Source organism: Pleuronectes platessa, chromosome 7, assembly GCF_947347685.1.
Source record: "Pleuronectes platessa chromosome 7, fPlePla1.1, whole genome shotgun sequence".
NCBI classification, from domain to species: Eukaryota; Metazoa; Chordata; class Actinopteri; order Pleuronectiformes; family Pleuronectidae; genus Pleuronectes; species Pleuronectes platessa.
This window is the reverse complement of record NC_070632.1, coordinates 24,353,742-24,378,716: the sequence shown is the minus strand read 5'-3', so window position 1 is coordinate 24,378,716 and position 24,975 is coordinate 24,353,742. Positions and strand designations below refer to the sequence as shown.

The window sequence follows — 24,975 nt, the reverse complement described above, 5'->3', positions numbered from 1 at the left end:
GTCCAATATGTCTGATTTCATATTTATCTTCCTTGTTATGAGTCTGTGTTCACATAAATATGTGTCTGTTATTTTCACACATGAACTCAGTTTAATTCAAAGTTTTATTCTTTATTCAGGTTGTGGGGCTGCAGTCTGTCAGAGATCAGCTGTTCTTCTCTGGCTTCCCTGGAGCAGAGTTCAACCTGTCGACTGGAGACTGTGAGGTCAGTAGATGTTTGGAGTCAGTCCAGGCTGCTTTCATTAGTATTTTACTAAACACAGTCAGTATCACAGGTCCAGGGTCTGTGCAGGATTTGTGGTTATCAGGTTAACTTCAGGTTTAGTTTTTTCAGTCCTACGAAGCTCGTCAACTTCTTAACAAGGTAAATCACCATGGTAACTTCTGATGAACAGCTATCCTGCTCCAGGTTAAGTCGGAGATCAACCCGTTTAAAAGCTCCGCCCACTGACCAGAGTGACTCTACACTGTTGTGTGGTGCACACTCTCCTTAAAGGGACGGATAAGGGAAATTGAAATCAAAGTCTGGTAGGTTCAGTTGATCTCTAACTCACCCAGAACATCTCAATCTCTCCAGACTCATCCTGTCACCAAAACACCAGATGCACTCAGTCAGCTTCCGGAAGACAGGTCCATGTGTTTCTATTAAATAGTGATGTCAGAGGTTTCCACCACAGTGTGTCCTCAGAGACAGTGTGTGTCCTCAAAGACAGTGTGTTTCCTCAGAGACAGTGAGACTGTGTGTGTCCTCAAAGACAGTGTGAGAGTGTTGGACAGAGAGACAACAGTCAGCCATCAGACGAGCCTCAAGCTGATTGGGATCATGTGATCGAGTTGACGTGAAGACGACAGTTGTTTTTGTTTTCATGTGAACAGGAAATGAAGCTGGACCACAGCTGACAGCCTCACGCGAGGGACAGAGACGGTGTCGTCTTCATCTGATCTGAGACACTTTGTTCTCTCACTTCATCAGTGAAGAACTGATCAGGTGGATCTTTGTCACAGCTCTGAGATCAGTGGGACTGAAGTCTCTCCTCATCAGCATGGTAACCAGGAGCTCTTTATACAGAGCAGAACCTCTGCTGAGGTCCATCTATCTCAACTTGTCCCAGTTTGTCAGAAGAAGATGTTCATTAAACACACAGTGAAACATGGCTTCACCTGTAACAGCAGTAAATCCACCTCTCAGGTGTCCACTCTGCACTTTGACATGCAGAGGACACACACTGAGCTCTTAGCGTGTTCATTCCAACACGTGAACATGAAGCAGAGAGGAAGCTGCTCTACCTCTGAACAGGACTGAAGTCCCTGCTGCTCTTACAGGATGTGCTGCATCACTTACTCACAGCTGATGAAGTGAGTCTCTGTGACACTGATGTCTTCTTTTCTCAACAGATTGAAGTGATCTTTTAGGAGGTGAGTGTGAAGAGGACAGTGTGTGTGGACGAAGGCTGATCTGTGTCCTGAGGATCCAGAGGCTGAAGCAGCAGCAGCTTGTGTGTAGTCTCCAATCTATACAACCCCTAATCTGCATATGTTTGTGAGATGAAGCCAGGGCACCTGGAGAAAACACGGGGAGAACATGCAGTCTCCACACAGGAAGACCCCATCTGAACCAGATTCAAACCAGCAACCTTCTTGCCCCGATTGTGTGTTTATTTACTCCATGTGTGTAGAACCACATTCTGTGTATATGTCTGTTTCTGATGTTAAAGTTCCTGGATTCACGTCACAAATTGATATAGTTCAACACAAAGTTAAACACATTGAAATCACATTGAGTTTAAAATCAGAGTTTTGTCTTTGACACAAAAGATCAAAACTCTGGACTTAAAAATGGGACGTTTTTAATTTCTGCATCAGGTGCAGAGCGGTGGTGGCTTTTCTACTTTTGACCCACAGGTGGCAGTGCAGTATAACAGCAGCACATCCCAGTCAAAGCCTTTATATTCAGTCTATGAGTCAAACACATGGATCATTTCCTCTGTGACAAACCAGATGTTACGAGAAGAAAAACATCTCAGAGAGAAAAGTTTTGTTTCTACTTGTCTCTCCTTTAATGCTCAATAAACATCCTTCCACCGACTTCACTGGAATCATGACTCTTCTTTTCTTTACTCTTCAAACAAACAGGTGGAAACATCTCATCCTTGGTGCAGGTTAAAAGAACAAAATCACCAGTTTGACATAATGGAAACAAGCAGAAGAAAAGTGAATGAGACATTTACAGTATGAAGAAGAGTCGATGAAGAGCAGAGCATCTTTAAGTCTCTGAGGAAACTGTTTAATAAACATTTTACCATATTTATTGGAAAACTGACCCGAGAACGTTTATAAAAACGTAGATGAAGATTCTTGTTGTACGTTCTCGACCACCACCTCAGAACAACCACAAGGGGGAGACTGTAGCAGGCCTCTGGGAACAGCTGCATGTTGGGAAATAATTGATGATGGGAGGTTCACAGCAGAGACAAGGGACAGAAAGTGTCTGAGAGATGATGTCCTGAAGACAGTGGACATTTTGGGCCTGTTTTGTTGAGCAGTTTGTGATATTTCGTAGAGACACTTGTCTCAACATGATGATTTCACTTCATCTTCAAGCCCGTCTCAGTTCTTTGTGACTTCAGGATAAGAAATGTTTGACAGAGTCAGTTCCTGACAGGCTCAAGTTCTCACTGTGTGGAGAGGTCATCATGTGACTTTGTGATGATCCTCAACACACATGTTTCAGTGTAACATGTGACTGTGACGCCATGTACATGAACACGCTGCTCTAACATCTGTCCAGCAGATGTTGAAGCTCTGAGGTCCACTTCCTTTGCAGCAGAGTGAGACCATCATCTCTTCATGGAGCTGTGCACCAGGCTGTTGTCACCGTGACCAAACACAAAGTGTGAACAACACGTCCTCCAAAGGATCCATTAGAATTCCATCAAACACATTTATGGGATATACTTTATACTTTATACTTAATTCAGCTTCCTGTCACACATATCAGAATCAAGTCTTAATGGCCAAGCATCCACGTCGATGCAACTTTTATTGTGGATAGCATTTTAAAGATCATATGAACATAAAAACTACAAAGACGTCGACAATACATAATGACACAAGTTAAACTATGGAAAGGACTAAATCACATCCAGTAGCGCCTCCTATTCAGCAGGATCGGAGATGTTGTTTTTTGTTGTGCCCTTGTGATTGTGGGTTTTTTGGTACAGTGATCACCTGATGGGACGCAGATATAATACGGCTGTGGTCCACTTCAGGCGGTGATGTGGCACTTCTGGCCTTCTTATGGAAAATGGATAAAACTGCCCACCAATAACTAATGTGGCCCAAATATCCCAAAACAAATGTGGGGCTATTTTTGGCAAACATGCGATGCTCTAGGGTAAAGTTTAATATAAAGTGGCCCACGTGGTAAATGGTGAATATTCATTATCCCACACTGTCCATTATTAACTAAATACATGATCCTAAGTTTGTCATCGACTTCATAACCATCACAATAAAAGCGAAGTGTACGAAGCGAAACTAAACTGTTAGTTTTAATGTAAATGATGAATCTGCTTCAGTTCGCCACCTGACGTTTGCGTCGCCACTTTCCTGTCTCCAAAACGTTTGTACGCATGGGTCAGAGATGGGGAGAGAGAGAGAGAGATTTTGATTTTTCACAAACACTTTATTTACATATTCTTCATTTTACAAAACACTTGTTTACAGCATTATTCAATAAATAAAAAAAGTGCTTCTGTTAAAAAACTCAGTCTGTTAAAAAGTGTGGAAAGGACAGCTCATTGTTGGTGACGGTGCAGAGTATGTCATTAAAACACCAAATACTTGAGATCAGATACCATTGTGTAAAAACTGAACTCGAGTCGGAGTCTGGCCCGGAGGTTTACCACACACACCGCCCCACTTCCTGCCCGTTCCTGTTCTCTACCCTGTTTTTTCTACTAATGTAAATGGCCATCTTGGCCTCAGCTGAGAGGTGGTTCAGGAGCTGCCACTTATCTTTATCTGCTTTGTTGTAGGCAGCTCCCATGATAAAAACCTTCTCAGTAAAAGTGACGTTAAAATCACTAAAAACCGCAGTTAAAAGAGCGAAGAAACTTGTCAGTCTCTTGCACTCAGTAAAAACGTGATAAATAGTCTCACGCAGGTCGCAAAATGGACACTTGCTTAAAACGGTGGGATTAAGAATAGAAATAAAAGCATTGGAGGCGACGGTGCCGTGTAAAATTCTCCACTGGAGGTCGCCTGTTCTTTTCTTAAGGGGCAACCCAGTCTCATCAGAAAACGTTCAATGGCAACGTTGGTCCACTTGGAACGACGTTACCATCTCACAATCTGGCCTCTCAGATTGTGAGATGGTAACATTTAGTCCTCCCATTGTTTTGCATTGGCATGTTCTCACGTCACGTGACTCTCAAGCTCCCGTCTGCGGAGAGGAAAACATGGCGGAGATTCCTTGTTTTTTTTCATATAATTTTGTAACTTAGTTTGGGCATAAAAATACATTCTGACACCATTTCTAGCGAGAAATGTGCTCTTTGCTTCCACAGTCTTCAGCCAGTTCGTGCTTATGATAAATATTTTAATAGTTATCACGCATGTTTTTATCGTTGCTATGATGGTTGCCATGCCACCACGGCGCAGCTTGGTGTTTAAATCACAGTCCCTGCGTGGTGTCCTTCAGTGATCGTGAATGTTATTCTTGTTATATAATAGTAATATTTGAGGCTAGATTACATCTCTAATGAGAAGGATCCTGCGAGTCTGTTCATACCGAGGCCGGCCCGAGTGCGCGACCGGACCGAGTGCGCGAGCGGACATGACGTGTGGCTGTCGTAAAAACCCTATTTGTAAACAACCAGTCCTTTAACTCAGCGCTACGTCATAAACACGGAGCGCTTGGAAGACCACGATGTCATCTTCCTTCTGTCAGGTAAGTAGTTTATTGTTTTTAAAGATCGTTACGATCTAGGTTTACAGTCCGAGTGCGGAAAGAGTCCGTCAATCCACACTATGGACGCTGTTCATCAGCTAATACGCCATTGTTAGCCACATGCTTCAGCCCACGGTAGCCTGTGCTACCTGGGAGGTGAATACATTGTTGTTGAAACCTGTTCAAGACGCTTAGCTAATCATTGAGGGACGCTACAATATAAATATAAACATGAATTTGATTTATGAATGCTTTAGATTAATAAGGAGTGTATTTCTCTACTATTACTCCACAATATCAGGTCAGTTTGGTTTAATGTATAGCATGCACTATGACAATAATGTTTCCATGTTATGGAGTTGCGATTCATTTTATAAAACAATTGCTATGTTCTGTTTTTTAATCAAGGAGGATCCAAGTGAAGCTACAGGAGTTTCATTAACGTCAACAACTTGGACCGAACACTTTGTTTTGCTTGATGAAGAGCAGGAAGGGCAGCCTGGAGAGAAAGAGAAGCCGGGTTGAGCCCACTACCATCATCCATGTACCACAAGTAAGATGAGGGAGAGAAATGATCCTACCATTAAAGAGGTACTTTTAAGTTACATACCAGATACACCATTTTATATAATGTGCTAAATATACATTTTTATTACATCCCCAAAGTACGCTTGCTGAAATACAAGTTAATATCACACTGAAAGAATTTTGATCAATCATGCTTCCCTGCTGTGATTGTTTAACTGGGAAAACAACTTTTTCCACAGGAAGGCAAGTAAATTTAAGGAATACATGTGCAAAGTTTTCCTCTGTTATGTATAATGATGACCCCCATCAAACATAATGTTAGCAATATTTACACCTTTTAATTTATACTGTTTATTTCTGTCTACATGTGTGAATTTGCCTTCATTAGTTTCAGAAAAGAGCGATGATGTATCGGTCAGTGGGCGGCAGCACGAGACTCCGCAAACTAGTCTGTAAGCAAAGCAGACGAAGGCATCGAGGTTGCGGCCTGCCATCATTGTTATTTTTGCTTAAGGGACTGAATATGTTTCATGCAGGAATATTAGCATTTCCCTTATATCTACCAAAACTGCTTGTTTCACAGACTGCAGTTTTGTTTTGATCCGATGTGGTGTGCTAATAAAACCGTATCTGCAATGGGTTGTGGGGCATTAACATTTGTAACTCTAATTTTGTTTTGACAGACTGTGAAAAGAACGTTGAGAACATCACCACTCTACAGGAAGACACAGTCCAGTAATGGGTGTCAGAATTTCAGTAGTGAACGACAGGTACTGTGGAAAAATGTGTGTCATTGTTGTACAATGTCCTTTGACTCTGTTTACACAAGGTTAACACAAAAAGGTTTGATTGTAAACTGATATTGGTATGAATTCATGTTATTCTCCTCTTCACAAGAAACAAACAATCCAAATTACCTGCAGAAAGCCCTTGATGGACGCTTCAGCTGCATCGTCAGACTGGCCAGACAGCAAGATGCCAACTTTAATGCCAATTTATTTGTGTAACATTCTGTGACCAAATGTATAGATAACTTTTTGTAGATTGTAAAAAAGATAACCCATTTATTAAAAAAAAACTACACTAGAATTACCGCACTGCGTTGTATGACTCCGCTAACCAGTGCAGTGTCCGTCTACATATTTCTACATATTTTCTCTCATATAAATGACACTGTATCTCTTGACAACTGAAACCATAAGATGAGGTCAGTGTGGCCTTGACCTTTTGACTTTAACACAAATACACAGTTAGACAATCCGAAAACATACAGTTATGCTAAAATATATTTTGTTTCACATTCTAGATGGCATAAGCAGAGACATCAACTCAGGAAAAATATTTCTGTAGAAAAGAAAGCCCTGTACGTGTGTACGTATGTATACATACACACGTGTGTACGTATGTATACATACACACGTACAAACGCACAATTGAGACGTTTTGTTTTTTATCATATATTCTCAGGAAGGACTGATGCATTTACTGAGACGGGACGTGAGGGCCTACTCTGCGTGCTCAGAGTTCAAGCCCAGCAGGCTGCAGCGGGCTGCGGGCCTGACATATTCCGGAACAGCAGCACAGTCTTTGGATGACTCCTCTGAAGATGAAAACATGGCGAGGTACTTCTCCACTGATGAAGAACTGTGAGGGCTGTGATTAGCTACACTCTCTTGCTACAATGCTACTCTTGCTACTCCCTGGCAGCCTTAGGAAGGCATTAGCTTGCTGTTGGGTAGCTGTTAGCTTCAGCATTTTTAGTTTTTAGCGGCCTGTGTGACGTTTATGTTTAAAACAAAAAAATCAGAGGGAACCATCTTCATAATTTAACACTATGGTTTGTTTGTGTGTCCTTCAGTTCTTCTCAAGAGAAGCAGTACAGGTGTGCCTCAGCTACACGGTCCCTCCTGCAACCTCCGCTCCTGATGCTAACCTCATGTCTCCATCACACCAAGCAGCAGACCTGGATTGACAGACCTTTCTCCAGAGCTGCCCCCTCCCTCTGAAACCCCCCTCTCCAAAACACTATTTGTGTAGTTTTTAAAGTATTTTTTGCATGAGAATTGTTGATCATAACATTTCCAGCAGATGCCTTAATGTAATGTTTGTGCACAATAAATTACATTGTTCATAACATATTGGTATTTCCTTGCACTTCTACACCATGATATTGGCAGATAAGATGCTGATTACATTAAAGCAGTGAATGCTCTGCTTTAAGCAAAATAAACACACAATGATCCAATGGATCTGAAGTAGAATGGGCACATTACATTCTGTAGAGAATGCCTCAGTAATTGAAGTCAGAAAATAACTTTCTTTATCTGAGGTTCCAGTCATTTATAGTCACAGCAAAGCACACAGGTCTGGTTGTCTAGGGACACCCATATCATATTGTTTAAGATGTGTAACATCAAGTTTGTGTATCAGTGCAAAATACATACCGTCATTAGTCAAGAGTTCACTCTCTTGTTTACACTAAATTTAGGTGACCCAGATGTTTCACAATGCATCTGATAAGGTCTTATGAGAAACATTCTTAACATTAAAGAAATTAACACAGAGGATAGCAATAACTGTTTGGCTCAAATCAGTAGCTGGTAATCAGCAGCCTGACTTATTCAAGCACATTAATACTACAATGAATGAGGCAGGGGTTATCTATCAGAAATCATTTCTGGGACATTCATTTAAAAGATCTCCAGTATAAGTAAATGTGTTTTAAAATTGGTTTACATCCAAGTGTGAGGCTGTCCCATCACATGGATTTAAGACATATATATTGTTTGTATGAGCTGTCCCTCAGTTAAGTACTTGCACTTCTTGAAAAGCTCTATATAAATAAGATGTATTATTGTTTATACATTGCTTTATACATGTTTTCCTAAAAGTCACTGTAGATACAGAAACAACAGTATGGTTCAGGTGACAGTGAGTGGAATGTGAAGGTAATTTCAATGAGCTCAAGAGAAACCTAATGTGACGATATAGTTGATTTCTGATAGATAACCCCTGCCTCATTCATTGTAGTATTAATGTGTTTGAAAAAGTCAGGCTGCTGATTACCAGCTACTGATTTGAGTCAAACATCTATTGCTATCCTCTGTGTTCATTTCTTTAATGTTAAGAATGTTTCTCATAAAACCTTATCAGATGCATTGTGAAACATCTGGGTCACCTAAATTTAGTGTAAACAAGAGAGTGAACTCTTGACTAATGACGGTATGTATTTTGCACTGATACACAAACTTGATGTTACACATCTTAAACAATTTGATATGGGTGTCCCTAGACAACCAGACCTGTGTGCTTTGCTGTGACTATAAATGACTGGAACCTCAGATAAAGAAAGTTATTTTCTGACTTCCATTACTGAGGCATTCTCTACAGAATGTAATGTGCCCATTCTACTTCAGATCCATTGGATCATTGTGTGTTTATGTTGCTTAAAGCAGAGCATTCACTGCTTTAATGTAATCAGCATCTTATCTGACAATATCATGGTGTAGAAGTGCAAGGAAATACCAATATGTTATGATCAATGTCATTTATTGTGCACAAACATTACATTAAGGCATCTGCTGGAAATGTTATGATCAACAATTCTCATGCAAAAAATACTTTAAAAACTACACAAATAGTGTTTTGGAGAGGGGGGTTTCAGAGGGAGGGGGCAGCTCTGGAGAAAGGTCTGTCAATCCAGGTCTGCTGCTTGGTGTGATGGAGACATGAGGTTAGCATCAGGAGCGGAGGCTGCAGGAGGGACCGTGGAGCTGAGGCACACCTGTACTGCTTCTCTTGAGAAGAACTGAAGGACACACAAACAAACCATAGTGTTAAATTATGAAGATGGTTCCCTCTGATTTTTTTGTTTTAAATATAAACGTCACACAGGCCGCTAAAAACTAAAAATGCTGAAGCTAACAGCTACCCAACAGCAAGCTAATGCCTTCCTAAGGCTGCCAAGGAGTAGCAAGAGTAGCCTTGTAGCAAGAGAGTGTAGCTAATCACAGCCCTCACAGTTCTTCATCAGTGGAGAAGTACCTCGCCATGTTTTCATCTTCAGAGGAGTCATCCAAAGACTGTGCTGCTGTTCCGGAATATGTCAGGACCGCTGCAGCCTGCTGGGCTTGAACTCTGAGCACGCAGAGTAGGCCCTCACGTCCCGTCTCAGTAAATGCATCAGTCCTTCCTGAGAATATATGATAAAAAACAACAAAACGTCTCAATAGTGCGTTTGTACGTGTGTATGTATACATACGTACACACGTACAGGGCTTTCTTTTCTACAGAAATATTTTTCCTGAGTTGATGTCTCTGCTTATGCCATCTAGAATGTGAAACAAAATATATTTTGGCAAACTGTATGTTTTCGGATTGTCTAACTGTGTATTTGTGTTAAAGTCAAAAGGTCAAGGCCACACTGACCTCATCTTATAGTTTCAGTTGTCAAGAGACACAGTGTCATTTATACGAGAGAAAATATGTAGAAATATGTAGACGGACACTGCACTGGTTAGCGGAGTCATACAACGCAGTGCGGTAATTCTAGTGTAGTTTTTTTTTAATAAATGGGTTATCTTTTTTACAATCTACAAAAAGTTATCTATACATTTGGTCACAGAATGTTACACAAATAAATTGGCATTAAAGTTGGCATCTTGCTGTCTGGCCAGTCTGACGATGCAGCTGAAGCGTCCATCAAGGGCGTTCTGCAGGTAATTTGGATTGTTTGTTTCTTGTGAAGAGGAGAATAACATGAATTCATACCAATATCAGTTTACAATCAAACCTTTTTGTGTTAACCTTGTGTAAACAGAGTCAAAGGACATTGTACAACAATGACACACATTTTTCCACAGTACCTGTCGTTCACTACTGAAATTCTGACACCCATTACTGGACTGTGTCTTCCTGTAGAGTGGTGATGTTCTCAACGTTCTTTTCACAGTCGGTCAAAACAAAATTAGAGTTACAAATGTTAATGCCCCACAACCCATTGCAGATACGGTTGTATTTGCACACCACATCGGATCAAAACAAAACTGCAGTCTGTGAAACAAGCAGTTTTGGTAGATATAAGGGAAATGCTAATATTCCTGCATGAAACATATTCAGTCCCTTAAGCAAAAATAACAATGATGGCAGGCCGCAACCTCGATGCCTTCGTCTACTTTGCTTACAGACTAGTTTGCGGAGTCTCGTGCTGCCGCCCACTGACCGATACAGTATCGCTCTTTTCTGAAACTAATGAAGGCAAATTCACACATGTAGACAGAAATAATCAGTATAAATTAAAAGGTGTAAATATTGCTAACATTATGTTTGATGGGGTCATCATTATACATAACAGAGGAAAACTTTGCACATGTATTCCTTAAATTTACTTGCCTTCCTGTGGAAAAAGTTGTTTTCCCAGTTAAACAATCACAGCAGGGAAGCATGATTGATCAAAATTCTTTCAGTGTGATATTAACTTGTATTTCAGCAAGCGTACTTTGGGGATGTAATAAAAATGTATATTTAGCACATTATATAAAATGGTGTTTCTGGTATGTAACTTAAAAGTACCTCTTTAATGGTAGGATCATTTCTCTCCCTCATCTTCCTTGTGGTACATGGATGATGGTAGTGGGCTCAACCCGGCTTCTCTTTCTCTCCAGGCTGCCCTTCCTGCTCTTCATCAAGCAAAACAAACTGTTCGGTCCAAGTTGTTGACGTTAATGAAACTCCTGTAGCTTCACTTGGATCCTCCTTGATTAAAAAACAGAACATAGCAATTGTTTTATAAAATGAATCGCAACTCCATAACATGGAAACATTATTGTCATAGTGCATGCTATACATTAAACCAAACTGACCTGATATTGTGGAGTAATAGTAGAGAAATACACTCCTTATTAATCTAAAGCATTCATAAATCAAATTCATGTTTATATTTATATTGTAGCGTCCCTCAATGATGAGCTAAGCGTCTTGAACTGGTTTCAACAACCATGTATTCACCTCCCAGGTAGCACAGGCTACCGTGGGCTGAAGCATGTGGCTATCAATGGCGTATTAGCTGAAGAATAGCGTCCATAGTGTGGATTGACGGACTCTTTCTGCACTCGGACTGTAAACCTAGATCGTAACGATCTTTAAAAACAATAAACTACTTACCTGACAGAAGGAAGATGACATCGTGGTCTTCCAAGCGCTCCGTGTTTATGACGTAGCGCTGAGTTAAAGGACTGGTTGTTTACAAATAGGGTTTTTACGACAGCCACACGTCATGTCCGCTCGCGCACTCAGTCCGGTCGCGCACTCGGGCCGGCCTCGGTATGAACAGACTCGCAGGATCCTTCTCATTAGAGATGTAATCTAGCCTCAAATATTACTATTATATAACATGAATAACATTCACGATCACTGAAGGACACCACGCAGGGACTGTGATTTAAACACCACGCTGCGCCGTGGTGGCATGGCAACCATCATAGCAACGATAAAAACATGCATGATAACTATTAAAATATTTATCATAAGCACGAACTGGCTGAAGACTGTGGAAGCAAAGAGCACATTTCTCGCTAGAAATGGTGTCAGAATGTATTTTTATGCCCAAACTAAGTTACAAAATTATATTTTTATCTGAAAAAACAAGGAATCTCCGCCATGTTTTCCTCTCCGCAGACGGGAGCTTGAGAGTCACGTGACGTGAGAACACGCCAATGCAAAACAATGGGAGGACTAAATGTTACCATCTCACAATCTGAGAGGCCAGATTGTGAGATGGTAACGTCGTTCCAAGTGGACCAACGTTGCCATTGAACGTTTTCTGATGAGACTGGGTTGTAAGGGGAGGTTTGTATAAAATTCTCCACTGTGGGCTGGGTCCATGTTCTCCCCACCTCCGTGACAACACAGTGGGGGGTCTGTTGCTCAGTCCGGTCTGGTGGATGCTTTTTACACAGTTCCTGTACAGTGTCTCTTTGTCCATTTTGTGTAATGTTAGTTTGTGTGTATTTATTTCAGTTAGTGGGGGGCCGGTCTTTTCTCCCAGGCCTGGGCTCAGGATAATTTCCGGGTAGGGGTCTGCAGCCTCTGGTGCGGTCTCCCCTCTCTGGTAGGCCCTCAGGAGGTCCTTTTCACGGATGGAGAGCCTCTGGGCCCAGAGCTCCAGGATCCTCTGGGCCATCCGGGTAGACTGCAGCCCCAGCAGGGAGCCCAGGGCCTGGGTGTTGTCGAGTGCCGGCCCCACTGCAACCACCAGCTGCTGTAAGGTCACTGTTCCAGACCGGGTCAGCGCCACCATTAGGCCGGGTGTTGATGTGCCGCTGACATCCAGTCTGGCTCCATTCACAAGTGGTTCTCTCAACAACCAGTACAGAGAGACTGCTTTTTGGCACCTTTTTTTGTTAAAAAGGGCCCATGATTTAACACCTTGATAAAAAGGAGGCAACCCACTTAACTTTAAGAATTTAGAATCTGTTAAAAACAGAGCATCATCCAACCCCAGGTTATTGGCACGCCTAAGGATGCTGCTGGCCACATCTGTCCACACCAGATCTGCTGGACCTGTGAGATATTTTTGGATGAATTGAATTCTAAAAGTTGCAGTCCGGCTGGCCAGGTGGACGAGGCCCTGTCCCCCCTCCTCCCTGGCTAAAAACAGCACCCCCTGTGGCACCCAGTGTAGACCCCCCCAGAAAAAATCCACCATTTTCTTTTGTAAAGTGGAAAGCAAGCCAGGGGGGGGTTCCAAACACATTAGGTGGTGCCACAGTTGGGATGCCACAAGATTATTTAAAACCAGTACCCTCCCTCTAAGAGACATTTTTGGGAGCAGCCATTTCCATTTTAACAGTTTGTTTTCTATTTTTTCTGTGACGTTCTCCCAGTTCTTCTTATGTATATCTTCGTTTCCTAAAAACACCCCGAGGTACTTAATGCCCTCCCTCTTCCATTTCAGGTTTTGGGGGAGAACTGGGAGACCGCCAGGCCACTCCCCGACTGCGAGGGATTCGCTTTTTTTCCAGTTGACCTTCGCGGCCGATGCCATGCTAAAATCATTTAAGATTTTGGCTAAAATATCTACATCCGTCTGGTCTTTAATAAAAACAATAAGATCGTCGGCATAAGCCGATAAAATCATGTTGCCACTAAAACCAGGATAAAACAGACCTTGAATGCTAGATCTTATTCTGCAGAGGAGAGGTTCCAGGGAGAGTGCGTAGAGCATGCCCGACAGAGCACAGCCCTGCCTGACACCTCTACCCACCCTGAAAGGAGCACTCAGACTGCCGTTGATCTTTAACACACTCTCAACGTCACTGTACAGCACCTTGATCTTAGCTATGAAGCCAGCGCTGAACCCAAACTTCCCCATTACTTTCTACAGGAAGCTGTGTTCAACACGGTCAAAAGCTTTTTCTTGGTCTAGGGAAATCAAGCCTATATCTACATCGAATGAACTGGAGCTATCCAAAAGGTTTCGAATGAGGTGGACATTGTCCACCATGGACCTGCCGGGCACGCAGTAGGTCTGGTCCCTGTCAATGACCTGCTCCATAGCCTTCCCCAGCCTGGAGGCCAGTGCTTTGGACAGAAGTTTGTAATCCACACAGAGCAATGACACAGGGCGCCAGTTCTTGATGTCCTGCAGGTTCCCTTTTATCGGGAGCAGTGTGAGGACCGCCCTCCTGCAGGACACTGGCATGGAACCAGACGCCAGACATTCATTAAAAACCTGTAAAAGATCGTGCGATAAAATGCCCCAGTAAGCTTTATAAAACTCCGGGGTCAGTCCGTCAATGCCAGGAGCCCGCCGTCCCTGCATGCCTTGCAGGGCGGTCAGCAGCTCCTGCATCCGGAGGGGGGCAGCGAGCTGTGTGCCTGTGTGTTCTTCCTCAGAAGAGTACAGTGCTTGATAAAAACTCACAGCCCGCTCTCTTATCTGGCGTGACTCCATCAGCTCTTCCCCTGTGTCTGAGAGCAGGGTGTGGATTACTCTCCTCTGCCCGTTCTTTTTCTCAAGACTGAAGAAGTAACTAGTTGAAGCATCCATTTCAGCAATGTTCAGGAACCGAGACCTGACTAACGCGCCCTGTACTTTACTTTCTAACAGGTCGGCTGAACCCATTTTTTTTCTTTGAGGCTTTCAATATAACCTCGATTTCCGGTGGACTCACTTAAATGTTCTAGTTCCACTATGTCGGTCTCTAGATCTTTCATAGATCGGGTGGCATCTCGTGTGACATTGAGGGTGTGTTGTTGACACAATAAGCGTATTTGTGTCTTACCATGGTCCCACCACTGCCTAAGATTACTAAACTCCCCCTTCCTCTATCTAAAAACACCCCAGAAATACATAAAAACATCTTTAAAATTCTTATCGAATGTTTACTGAAGAGCGCCTAAAACATTCCTGACAAAAACATGACATAAAAGCAGGGAATGATCACTAAAACCAGCCGGCATGATAGCGCAGCTTTTAAAAATGTTAAAGTGATGTTTAAAACAATAAATCCTGTCTAACCTGGCTGAGGAGATCCTACTCTCTCTGATGTGGGACCAGGTGTACTGTCTGCAGTCTGGGTGCATCCTCCTCCACACGTCCACCATGCCGTGAGAGCGGACCAGCTGCTTTAAGGCGTGCTGAGAGGCTGGATGAGGCTCTGCGTGGTTGCGGTCTAAAACCGCATCTTCAGTGCAGTTAAAATCCCCACCCAAGAATAAAAAATCCTCCATGGCACAATCATTAAGAATCTCACTTATTTTCAGTAAAAACGGGTTCCTCTCTGCACCGGTTGCTGGAGCATAAATGTTAATAAAAACAGCAGTAAAATGGTCGAACTGAGCTTTGGCTAAAAGAAGCCTCCCATGGATCACATGTTTGACCTCCAGCGAGTTTGGTTTAAAAGCCGTGGAGAAGAGGAAGCCCACTCCTGCGCTCAGAGAAGTGTTGTGACTTAAAATGGCCTCCCCTCCCCACTCCCTCCTCCAGTCAGACTCATTATTAAAATCACTATGCGTTTCTTGTAAAAACATGACATCAATTTTTTTCATTTTCATAGTTTCATAAATACAGGTTCTTTTCTTTTGATCTCTTGCACCGTTCACGTTTAAAACCCCAACTTTAAAAACATCCATGTTGTTTAAAATGTTAGAAACAAAAACAGAAAACAATAAATTAATTAATACAACCATTGCTGTCCTTTCCATCACTGCTCAGTTGTCTCTTTGCTCTGAGCACCAGTTTTTTTATTCTAAAAACTTCCTGGTCTGTGAGACCAGACTCCTCCCTCTGGCTCATGTGGAGTCTGGCCGAGGAAATAAAAAGACGGGAAGTGCTCCTCAAGTTTCAGTTGCTGATTTTTTGTTTGATGTAAAAAGGATTTAAATTTATCTACTGTAAGGGTTTTCTTTTATTGACTGCTGTTAAAAGGCGGAAAGTCGCTGTTGTCAGACACACACTCACTTTCACTCACATCACTCTCCACTTGTACTTTGCTCGTCTTTGCTTCAGTTAAAACTGTCCTAGCTGACCTCCTACATTTTACTGTTTTCTTTTCCTTTATTACTTCTTCCTCCATCTCCTCCTCCTCCACCTGCTCACTCCACACCATCCTGCCCTCAGCTGCTTCTCCTCCTCTCCTTCCACTGTCCCCTCCCTCCTGCTCAACGCTTTTTTCTGAACCCGTCACCTCCTCCACCTGTTTGCTACCTACACCACTCTCTTCCTCCCCTTTATCTGCCACCTCCTTTTCCTCTACCTCACCCACAACATCCTCCACCACAACATCCTCCACCACAACATCCTCCACCAACACATCCCCCCAACACCCGGTGTATTAACAAAACTCACCCCTCGTGATGGCTCGGTCACAGCCTCGGTTCTCCGCGGAGATGTTGGAGGAGAAACCCGTGGCGAAGCGATCGGGCGCTCAGATGTGACGGCCAGCCCCTCAGCGACCGGCCCCCCGGAGGGACCGGCCCGCCCCGCAGCGACCGGCTCGCCAAGGGGATCGGCCGGCACCGGGTCCCCGTCGCTCCGGTACCGGAGGAGCAGCGGGGGCCCCCGCCCCAGCGCTCGTAGCCGCATCAGGACCGGGCGGAGCCGGGTCACTCCGCTTCGGACAGGCTCTCACCGTGTGTCCCTCCTCTCCGCACCCGAAACACTTCATCACCGATGAAGTGGCGAAAATCACGAAGTCGTAATCATCTACTTTAACATGGAAGCGGAGGTTGAGCTCCTCGTTCCGGTTGTTAAGTATCATATAGAGCTGTCTGCAGTGGGACACTACGTGTTTCAGTAACGGAGACCCAGACAACAGCTTACGTATGGGGTACGCTACCTTCCCGTGCCTGGACAGCTCTATACTGAGGAACTCATCGGTGATGAACGGAGGGACATTGGACAGGACCACCTTGGTAGCGGGTTGGGATAAAGGCAGTACCTGAACAAAACAACCGTTCACGATGATCCCTGTCTCTACCACGGAGTTCACCTTGTCCACGCGACGCTGTTCATACGGGCCGCTGACACCACGCAGCTGTGACCGACCTTTCCCCCCACAGCGAGCCCGATGTTCTCTACGCTGCAGGGGAAACTCACACAAATCTTAACACCGTGTTTACGTGTCAGTGATTTAAAATTCCCGCTGGCCATGGCGGCCATCGCTACACCAGCAAGACGCTGTTGAGGGGAAAGACACCCAGAGAGAGACCCTAAAGCACCAGAAAATAAACTACTGTGACTCTAATGTGTTATGTGATTCAAAAAATATAACATTAACTACAAACAAAAGATAAATAAAGAGCGAAAAACGCACTCGCTCCGACACTCACTCACGCAACAAACTCCCAGCATGCACCGAGAGAGAAAGAGAGAGCCTATTGTGCTTCACCCGAAGTGTTTTACTTTTAATGTAACTCTAGCCTTCCTGAGGTTTCTGATGTGGTAACTGTATTTCCTTGTATATAAGAAGTCCTGTGTACTCAAATAAATACCAGTACTACAAACTATGAAAACCTTTATCTATTTCCACAATTAAAAACATTTACAAAATAAATTAATTGATTCAGTCAATAGAAACTGAATCAATTCTTGAATATCTAGAAGAGCAGCGTGGCCTGAACCACAACTTAGCCCCAGCCGGCTCGGTGCAACATGGACGAGGACATTTCAGAGCAAGTTGGACCCTCACACACAAAGTAAGAGACCCACTACAAACATGTGAAGCTCCAAACTGAATCCTCAGAGAATGAACCAGTGAATGATGTGTTCTGAATAAAACATGTTTGTGTTTGCAGATGTCAGGACCACAGACTGAGAGCAGAGTCTCCAGGGTCCAGCTGTGTGTCTCTGAAGAGTGACTGGTCAATGGGAGTTCCTCCATTCTTCAGTAATGAACCTGGACCCTCACACACAGAGTAATAGACTGTTTCTACTGTGACCTGCTCTGAAGAGGATCTAGTTTCCTGTAGTGTGGCCCCTGCTTTAGGACACAGCTTCATTGAAGTTGGTGACTAATCTCTCAAAATCCCTCAAAGAGCTCAGACCTCCACCAAGAACCAACACGCTCCTTATGAAACCACTTTGAAAAACACTAGAGACTCATTTTGATTTGGATCTCCAGTAACCCCCCCCCAATTTAGTTCGCAGACCACAACCTTCCACCAAGTTTACTAGTAATCTGTTGTTTTTATAATCCCACTAACGAACCAACCAGCACACAAACATACTGGGTGAAAACAAAACCTCCTTGACAGAAGTAATGACAACCTGTGACTGTGACATGTGAGTTATCAGGAAATGTCTTCACAGGGAGAGGAAGAGGAGTCATGTTTCTGAGGAGGAGCAGTCGTCCTGCTGTGCATTGTGTGAGGACGTCCTGAAGGATCCAGTCGCCACCATCTGTGGACACTGGTTCTGCAGACAGTGCATCACCTCAAACTGGGACCAGTCTGGTTCTTCAGGAAACTCCTCCTGTTCACACTGTGGACAAATATCCAGAACAGGAGCTGGAGCTCAGACAGCCGGTCAGAGCAGCACTGTTCATGTGTCTGCTGATGTCTTCACTTCTGACAACAGCACATGTGGTTTTATTTGTTCCTTCATACAGCATCAACATTTAACATCGTTATAAAAGCACAAAGTTAAAAAGCTTTCATTTTCTGTAGTTTTTCTGTATCTGATGAAAACAATCAGCAAATTCTCAGATTCTCTGTCTCTGACATTGTTTCTTGTGTTTCAGCAGATCGTGGTCTGCAGGAGGTTTTAGATGAACATAAGCTCAGTGTGAGGAGGAGATGTGAACATGTGACTGAAGGAACTGATGAAACAGGAAGTAGAGAAGAGGTTAATACTCAACATGAGGTGAGGCAGCTTGAAACGGCTTCCAAGATGAAGAGCCTCCACGACACTCCCATCAAGTGCCACAACATCTTTTTTTTTTTGTGATATTTTATTTTTCCAAATATTTTCACAATCCAAGAGAACATGCAGAGCATACAGAGCATACTACATTAAACATTACAAAAAAATACATAACAAAATACAAATATAGATGGAATAACACTAATTAAATAAATTTAGTAAATAATTCCCCCCACCCAAAGAGAAAAAAAAAAAAAAAAGTTGGTGCATAGGATGACACATCACAGAGAAATACTGCAATGACACAGTACATAGCGTAATTCAGAGCTCCAAATAGTTAGTCCTATGGTACTGTTGGTGGTGTATCCATGTACTCCAAATAAGGCTGCCAGATTTGCAAAAATAACTTATATTTCTTTCTGAGACTATATGTAATCTTTTCAAGAGGAATACAACTGTTCATTTCCACAGACCATCTGTCTATGAGAGTCGGGGAATCAGACTTCCAAGTCATTGCTATACATTTTTTGGCCACGCATAAAGCAATTTCTGCAAATTTTATTTGGAGCTTCGTTAAAGACCTGTTGAAAGGACCTCACCTTTGTGCAAAGCCAGGTACAGTGTAGGAAGGAGCCAACCTCTATACCACATCTGAAACACATTTCTGACAATTCAGGTTTGGATTTATGTAGCTTCTGTGGGGTAAGGTACAGTTGATGAAGAAAATTATAATGCACAAGTCTGTACCGGGCATTAACCGTTGCTGACAGACTGTTCTGGCACAAAGCTGACCAGAGTTGTTCATCAATTGCTATATTCAAGTCTGATTCCCATCTCAGTCTGGATCTGTGTAATCCTGGTTTTGGGCACTCATTCATCAACATGGAGTACATTTTAGAAATAAATTTGCACATATATTCCCTCATGAAGCATTTTTTCCACATTAGTTAACACAGGTAGAATCATTTCAGGGCCCAGGTTAGTTCTCAAAAAAGATCTTAACTGGAGGTAACAAAAGAAAGTTCTACTGGACAAGTCATACTTTCTCTTCAGTTCTTCAAAAGACATGAGACGTCCTTTATCAAAGCAATCTTCCAGATGCTGGATTCCCTTGTCATGCCAAGTCTCCAGAATCTTATTTTTTAGAGTCATGGGTACTAGTTCATTTTGTCTTAGAGGTGTTTTTGGTGACAGTCTCAAATTCAGCCCAAGATTTTTCTGAACTTCACACCATATTTTAATCAAATGTTTCAAAATAGGATTATCTGTCCTGTTGGATATGGTTTTGGAGTTCCATTTATAAATAAAATCACTGGAAGCTCCCTCCTTCAGAGGATGAAGTCCAATTTGTATCCAAGAGGGGGCAGCATCACCGCCAAAAAGTGACGAAATATATCGCATCTGGGCCGCTAAATAATACTTTTTAAAATTGGGCAATCGAAAACCTCCCAGGCTAAAATCCCATGTTAATTTTTCCATTGACACCCTTGGGATTTTACCGTTCCATAAAAACTGTCTAACGTGTTTGTTGAGTGTTTTAAAAAAGGTTTCAGGTAATGGAACGGGTAAGGACTGGAAAAGATATTGCAACTTCGGGAGAGTATTCATTTTCACACAGTTTATTGGACCAATTAGAGTAATGGGTAGGTTCCTCCATCTGTCGAAGTCTTCCTCGATTTTACTCAGCAATGGGAGGTAATTAAGTTTGTATAAGTTTTTAAGATCATTGTCTATAATTATTCCTAGATATTTAATATTCTGGAGCCACTTAAATGGGGTTGTTTGTTGGTGTTCGGTGTGATCAAAGTTCGTGAGTGGAATAATTTCACTTTTTTCCAAATTGACCTTGTATCCTGAAATAGCACCATAGATGTTTAGCAGCGTCTGTAATTTTGTGAGAGAGTTAACCGGGTCTGTTAGATACAGAATTACATCATCTGCCAGGAGATTAATTTTATGATTTATTTGGTCTACTCTGAACCCCTTTATATCTGGATCCCGTCTAATTGCTTCAGCAAGTGGTTCAATAGCCAGGACAAAGAGTTCAGGAGAAAGAGGACATCCCTGTCGACTCGATCGACTCAAGGGAAATGCTGCCGAAGTCTGTCCATTTGTGGTAATTTTGGCTCTGGGTTTATGGTACAGTGTTTTCACCCAATTGATAAAAAAATGGCCGAATCCAAAACTTTGAATAAATACGGCCACTCTAGCCTATCAAAGACATTTTCAACATCTAATGCTACAGCTACACTAGGTTCAGATTTAGATTTAGTTAGGTGGATAATATTAAAGAGTCTGCACAGGTTATTGGCTGATGAGCGTTTCAAAATAAAGCCACTCTGGTCTGGGTTTATTAATTTTGGCAAAAGTTGACCAAGCCTGTTTGCCAGGGCTTTGGAAATCAATTTATAATCTGAATTCAATAATGAAATGGGTCGAAAAGAGGAACATTTTAATGGATCTCTATTTTTTTTGTGAATCACTGTGATTATGGCAGTGGAGAACGATTCAGGAAGGGTTTGAGTTTTAGATGCCAAATTAATCACATCCATTATAAGGGGGGTTAGTAAGTCCTTAAATTCTCTGTAGAATTCAGGGGGGAAGCCATCCTCTCCCGGGGATTTATTGGATTGTAGTGAGCATAAGGCCTTTTCGATTTCTTTCTGAGTGAAGGGCAAATCAAGATTCTTTTTGTCTTCATGGCTGAGTTTCGGCAAATCAATAGTGGACAGAAATTCATCAATCTTAGATAGATCCTCTGGTGATTCTGATGTATATAGATTTGTATAAAATTGTTTGAATGCGCTGTTAATTTCTGTGGGGTTGTGTGAGATTGCACCAGTTTCAGTTTGAATTGCATTAATTGTCCTTGAGCTTTCCTCTGTTCTCAACTGCCAGGACAAGATTTTGTGAGCTTTCTCTCCCAAATCATAATATTTTTTTTTGGTTCTTAAAATGTTTTTTAAGAATGTAAAGTATTGTATTTTAATTTTTTGTTAACCAGTCGTTGGTAAAGTTCTTTAGACCCAGATTGTTGAAACTCCTTTTCCAATTTCAGAATATCTGCTTCTAACTCATTTATCTCTGCCATATATTTCTTTTTGATACCCTTTGTATAAGATATTATTTGCCCTCTTAGATAAGCTTTCAGCGTGTCCCATAATATGAAACTACTGGGGGAGGAGGGGCAGTTTATCTCACAGAACAATATTATCTGGTCCCTAATAAACTGGCAAAAGTCTTGTCTATGAAGGAGAGTAGGGTTCAGATGCCATCTATATTGGTTTGCTGGTTTTTCTGGCATCAAAATAGATAGGGTCAAAGGTGAATGGTCAGACAGCATCCTAGATAAATAGTTAGATTCTAGTGTTCTATGAACAGTGATGCCGGTAACGCGCTACTTAGTAACGCGTTACTCTAATCTGACCACTTTTTTCAGTAACGAGTAATCTAACGTTACTATTTCCAAACCAGTAATCAGATTAAAGTTACTTGTCCAAGTCACCTTGCGTTACTATTTCGGTATTTGTGGTTAACCCGCTGGGCACGTCCTGCGGCTGGGGGAGCAGTCGCCCCGTCGCCCTCCTCACCACGCCGCCGGAGGCTCGGTGTGCGGCACGCCTCGACGTTTTTTTAGGGGGGGAGGTGCTCATCCGCGGTGCGGGGGCTTTCCTTCTAGTATGCCGCGGGGCGGTGTCCGTCGGCGCTGCGGAAGGCGGGGACCGGTTGGAGGGGACCGGGTACGGCGGTCGGCGGCAGCGACTCTGGACGCGTGGTGGTCCCGTCAGATCACCTCAGCTACAGCGCCCGTTGGGGGAACCCTCCGTTCGCGTGGGGGGGGGGGGGGGGGGGGGACCTCCGGCGGTGTCTAATAAAGTTAGTGTTGGCAAAACCGGTTGTCATTTTTATGTTGAGGCGGCGGGGGGGTTGTCGGCAGCTGCTGAATGTAACTAATAGAGTAACTTGTAATCTAACTTAGTTGCTTTTAAAATCAAGTAACTTGTAATCTAACTTAGTTACTTTTAAAGTCAAGTAACTTGTAAAGTAACTAAGTTACTTTTTCAAAGTAACTATGGCAACACTGTCTATGAATCAACTGTGTTGACAATAAGAAAAGGTCGATCCTGGTGTGAGAGTTGTGTGGGCAGGAGTAAAAGGAATAGTCTCTAGTTTGAGGGTGTATCTGTCGCCAAACATCAGTCAGGTTTAGATCTTTCATAAATGATAAGGTAGTCTTGGCTGCCTTTGTTTTGGATGTTGTTGTAGCTGACTTATCTAATATAGGATCTAAGCAAAAATTAAAGTCGCCTCCTACAAGTATGTTTTGTTGTCCCTCCGATACCCTCATAAAAATATCTTGAATAAAGGATTCATCATCAGAGTTGGGTGCGTATAAGTTTAACAGTGTCCAGGGTTCAGAGTAGATTTGGCAATTAACTAGGACATAGCGGCCTGCTCAATTATAGTTTCTCCAATTGTAACTGGAATGTTTTTATTTATTAAAATAGCAACCCCCCTGGCTTTAGAGTTAAATGAGGATGATAACACGTGTCCCACCCATTCTCTTCTCAGCTTTTTATGCTCCTGTGTGGTAAGGTGGGTCTCTTGTAAAAAAGTGTTTGCAGTTTTTTAAGTTGTGTTAAACTCTCTTCCTCTTAACTGGTCCATTTAGCCCGTTCACATTGAAGCTAACAAACTTAACTACCCTATTCATTAATTAACTGTGTACACAAGAGTGTCATAGCCTCCTTGTAAATGCACTGTGCAAGAGCCAGTGTATCTCCCGTGATGAAAGAAAAAAAGATAAACCAAAGCACCAACATTCAACAAGAAAACAAACCCCATCGTTTCCCTCACAGTTTTCCTTCAGATTAACGACACGTATATTGTTGCGTCGGCTGTAGTTTTCCAGCTGGTTGATTTTCTCCAATAAAAAGTCATTTTCTTTACTCAGTTTTTGGACGCGAGAATCTAGGCTCACCAGCTGGTCCTCCGCTGTGCTGATGCGGCTTCAGTCCAGAGATAGATTGGTTAATTTCTGCCGTTTTAGCGTCGAGTTTATTGGAGAGAGCTTGATTACCGTTTCGTATCTCTTGAAGAATGAGGGAGTCTTGTACACCGCCCAGGTGGTCTTGTGCCACCGCCATTACATGAACTTCGTCGTCACTGTGATCGGGAGTTGTTTTATCGATAGATGTCGAGTTTTGCTCACCAGCTGAATTCAGTTGCCTGTTTCTGGTTCTTCGGACCATAATAAAGCTAACCGACCGGGTTCGGACTGAGTTTGGGTGTATAAAAATAATTAAATATGGATTTGTTTGAGGAGCCTGTGGGTCTGCATCTACCTAGCTACGCTGCATCACGTGACCCCCCGTGCCACGACATCTTTAAAGCCTCCACTGACCAGCAGAGCAGCATCAGAGTCGTCCTGACCAACGGCGTCGCTGGCGTTAGAAAAACCTTCTCGGTGCAGAAGTTCACTCTGGACTGGGCAGAGGGTTTAGAAAACCAAGATGTGGGTCTGCTGACTGAAGGACCAGCAGCACAGTCTTCTCACGCTGCTCCGTGTTTTCCATCCAGCGTTACAGAAGCTCACGGCAGAGACGCTTGCTGTCTGTAAACCTTTGTTCATCTTTGACGGCCTGGATGAAAGCAGACCTTCTCTGGACTTCAACAACAGGGAGCTTGTGTCTGATGTCACACAGAGGTCATCAGTCAACGTGCTGCTGACAAACCTCATCCGGGGGAATCTGCTTCCCTCGGCTCTCGTGTGGATAACCTCCAGACCTGCGGCGGCCAATCAGATCCCTCCTGCATGTGTTGACAGGTTCACAGAAGTACAAGGCTTCGCTGACGCCCAGAAGGAGGAGTACTTCATGAGGAGATTCAGTGATGAAGAGCTGTGCAGCAGAATCATCTCACACATCAAGACGTCCAGGAGCCTCCACATCATGTGTCAAATCCCAGTCTTCTGCTGGATCAGTGCTACAGTTCTGGAGCACATGTTGACCACAGACCAGAGAGGAGAGCTGCCCAAGACCCTGACTGACCTGTACTCACACTTCTTGCTGGTTCAGACAAAGAGGAAGAACAACAAGTACTCTGAGGGACATGAGACGACTCCACAGCAGC

The 24,975-nt window shown here is 43.0% G+C and overlaps 1 protein-coding gene and 2 long non-coding RNA genes across 3 annotated transcripts in view; 2 read left to right on the top strand and 1 right to left on the bottom strand.

The window, feature by feature from the left end:
- The window catches only part of LOC128444791 (NACHT, LRR and PYD domains-containing protein 12-like), a 41,134-nt gene that overhangs the window by 6,694 nt on the left and 9,465 nt on the right, over nt 1–24,975 (top strand). The window contains exon 9 of the mRNA XM_053427446.1: nt 120–178. Within this exon, the coding sequence (XP_053283421.1) occupies nt 120–178 (59 nt within the window). The remainder of the gene's footprint in view (nt 1–119; nt 179–24,975) is intronic.
- LOC128444912 (uncharacterized) lies at nt 4,830–6,800 on the top strand. The gene is made up of 3 exons (XR_008339202.1): nt 4,830–4,952; nt 5,361–5,543; nt 6,164–6,800. It is a non-coding gene; the product is annotated as an uncharacterized LOC128444912 (long non-coding RNA).
- LOC128444911 (uncharacterized) lies at nt 8,887–11,765 on the bottom strand. The gene is made up of 4 exons (XR_008339201.1): nt 11,643–11,765; nt 10,346–11,234; nt 9,525–9,672; nt 8,887–9,288 (listed from the first exon to the last, which is right to left on the bottom strand). It is a non-coding gene; the product is annotated as an uncharacterized LOC128444911 (long non-coding RNA).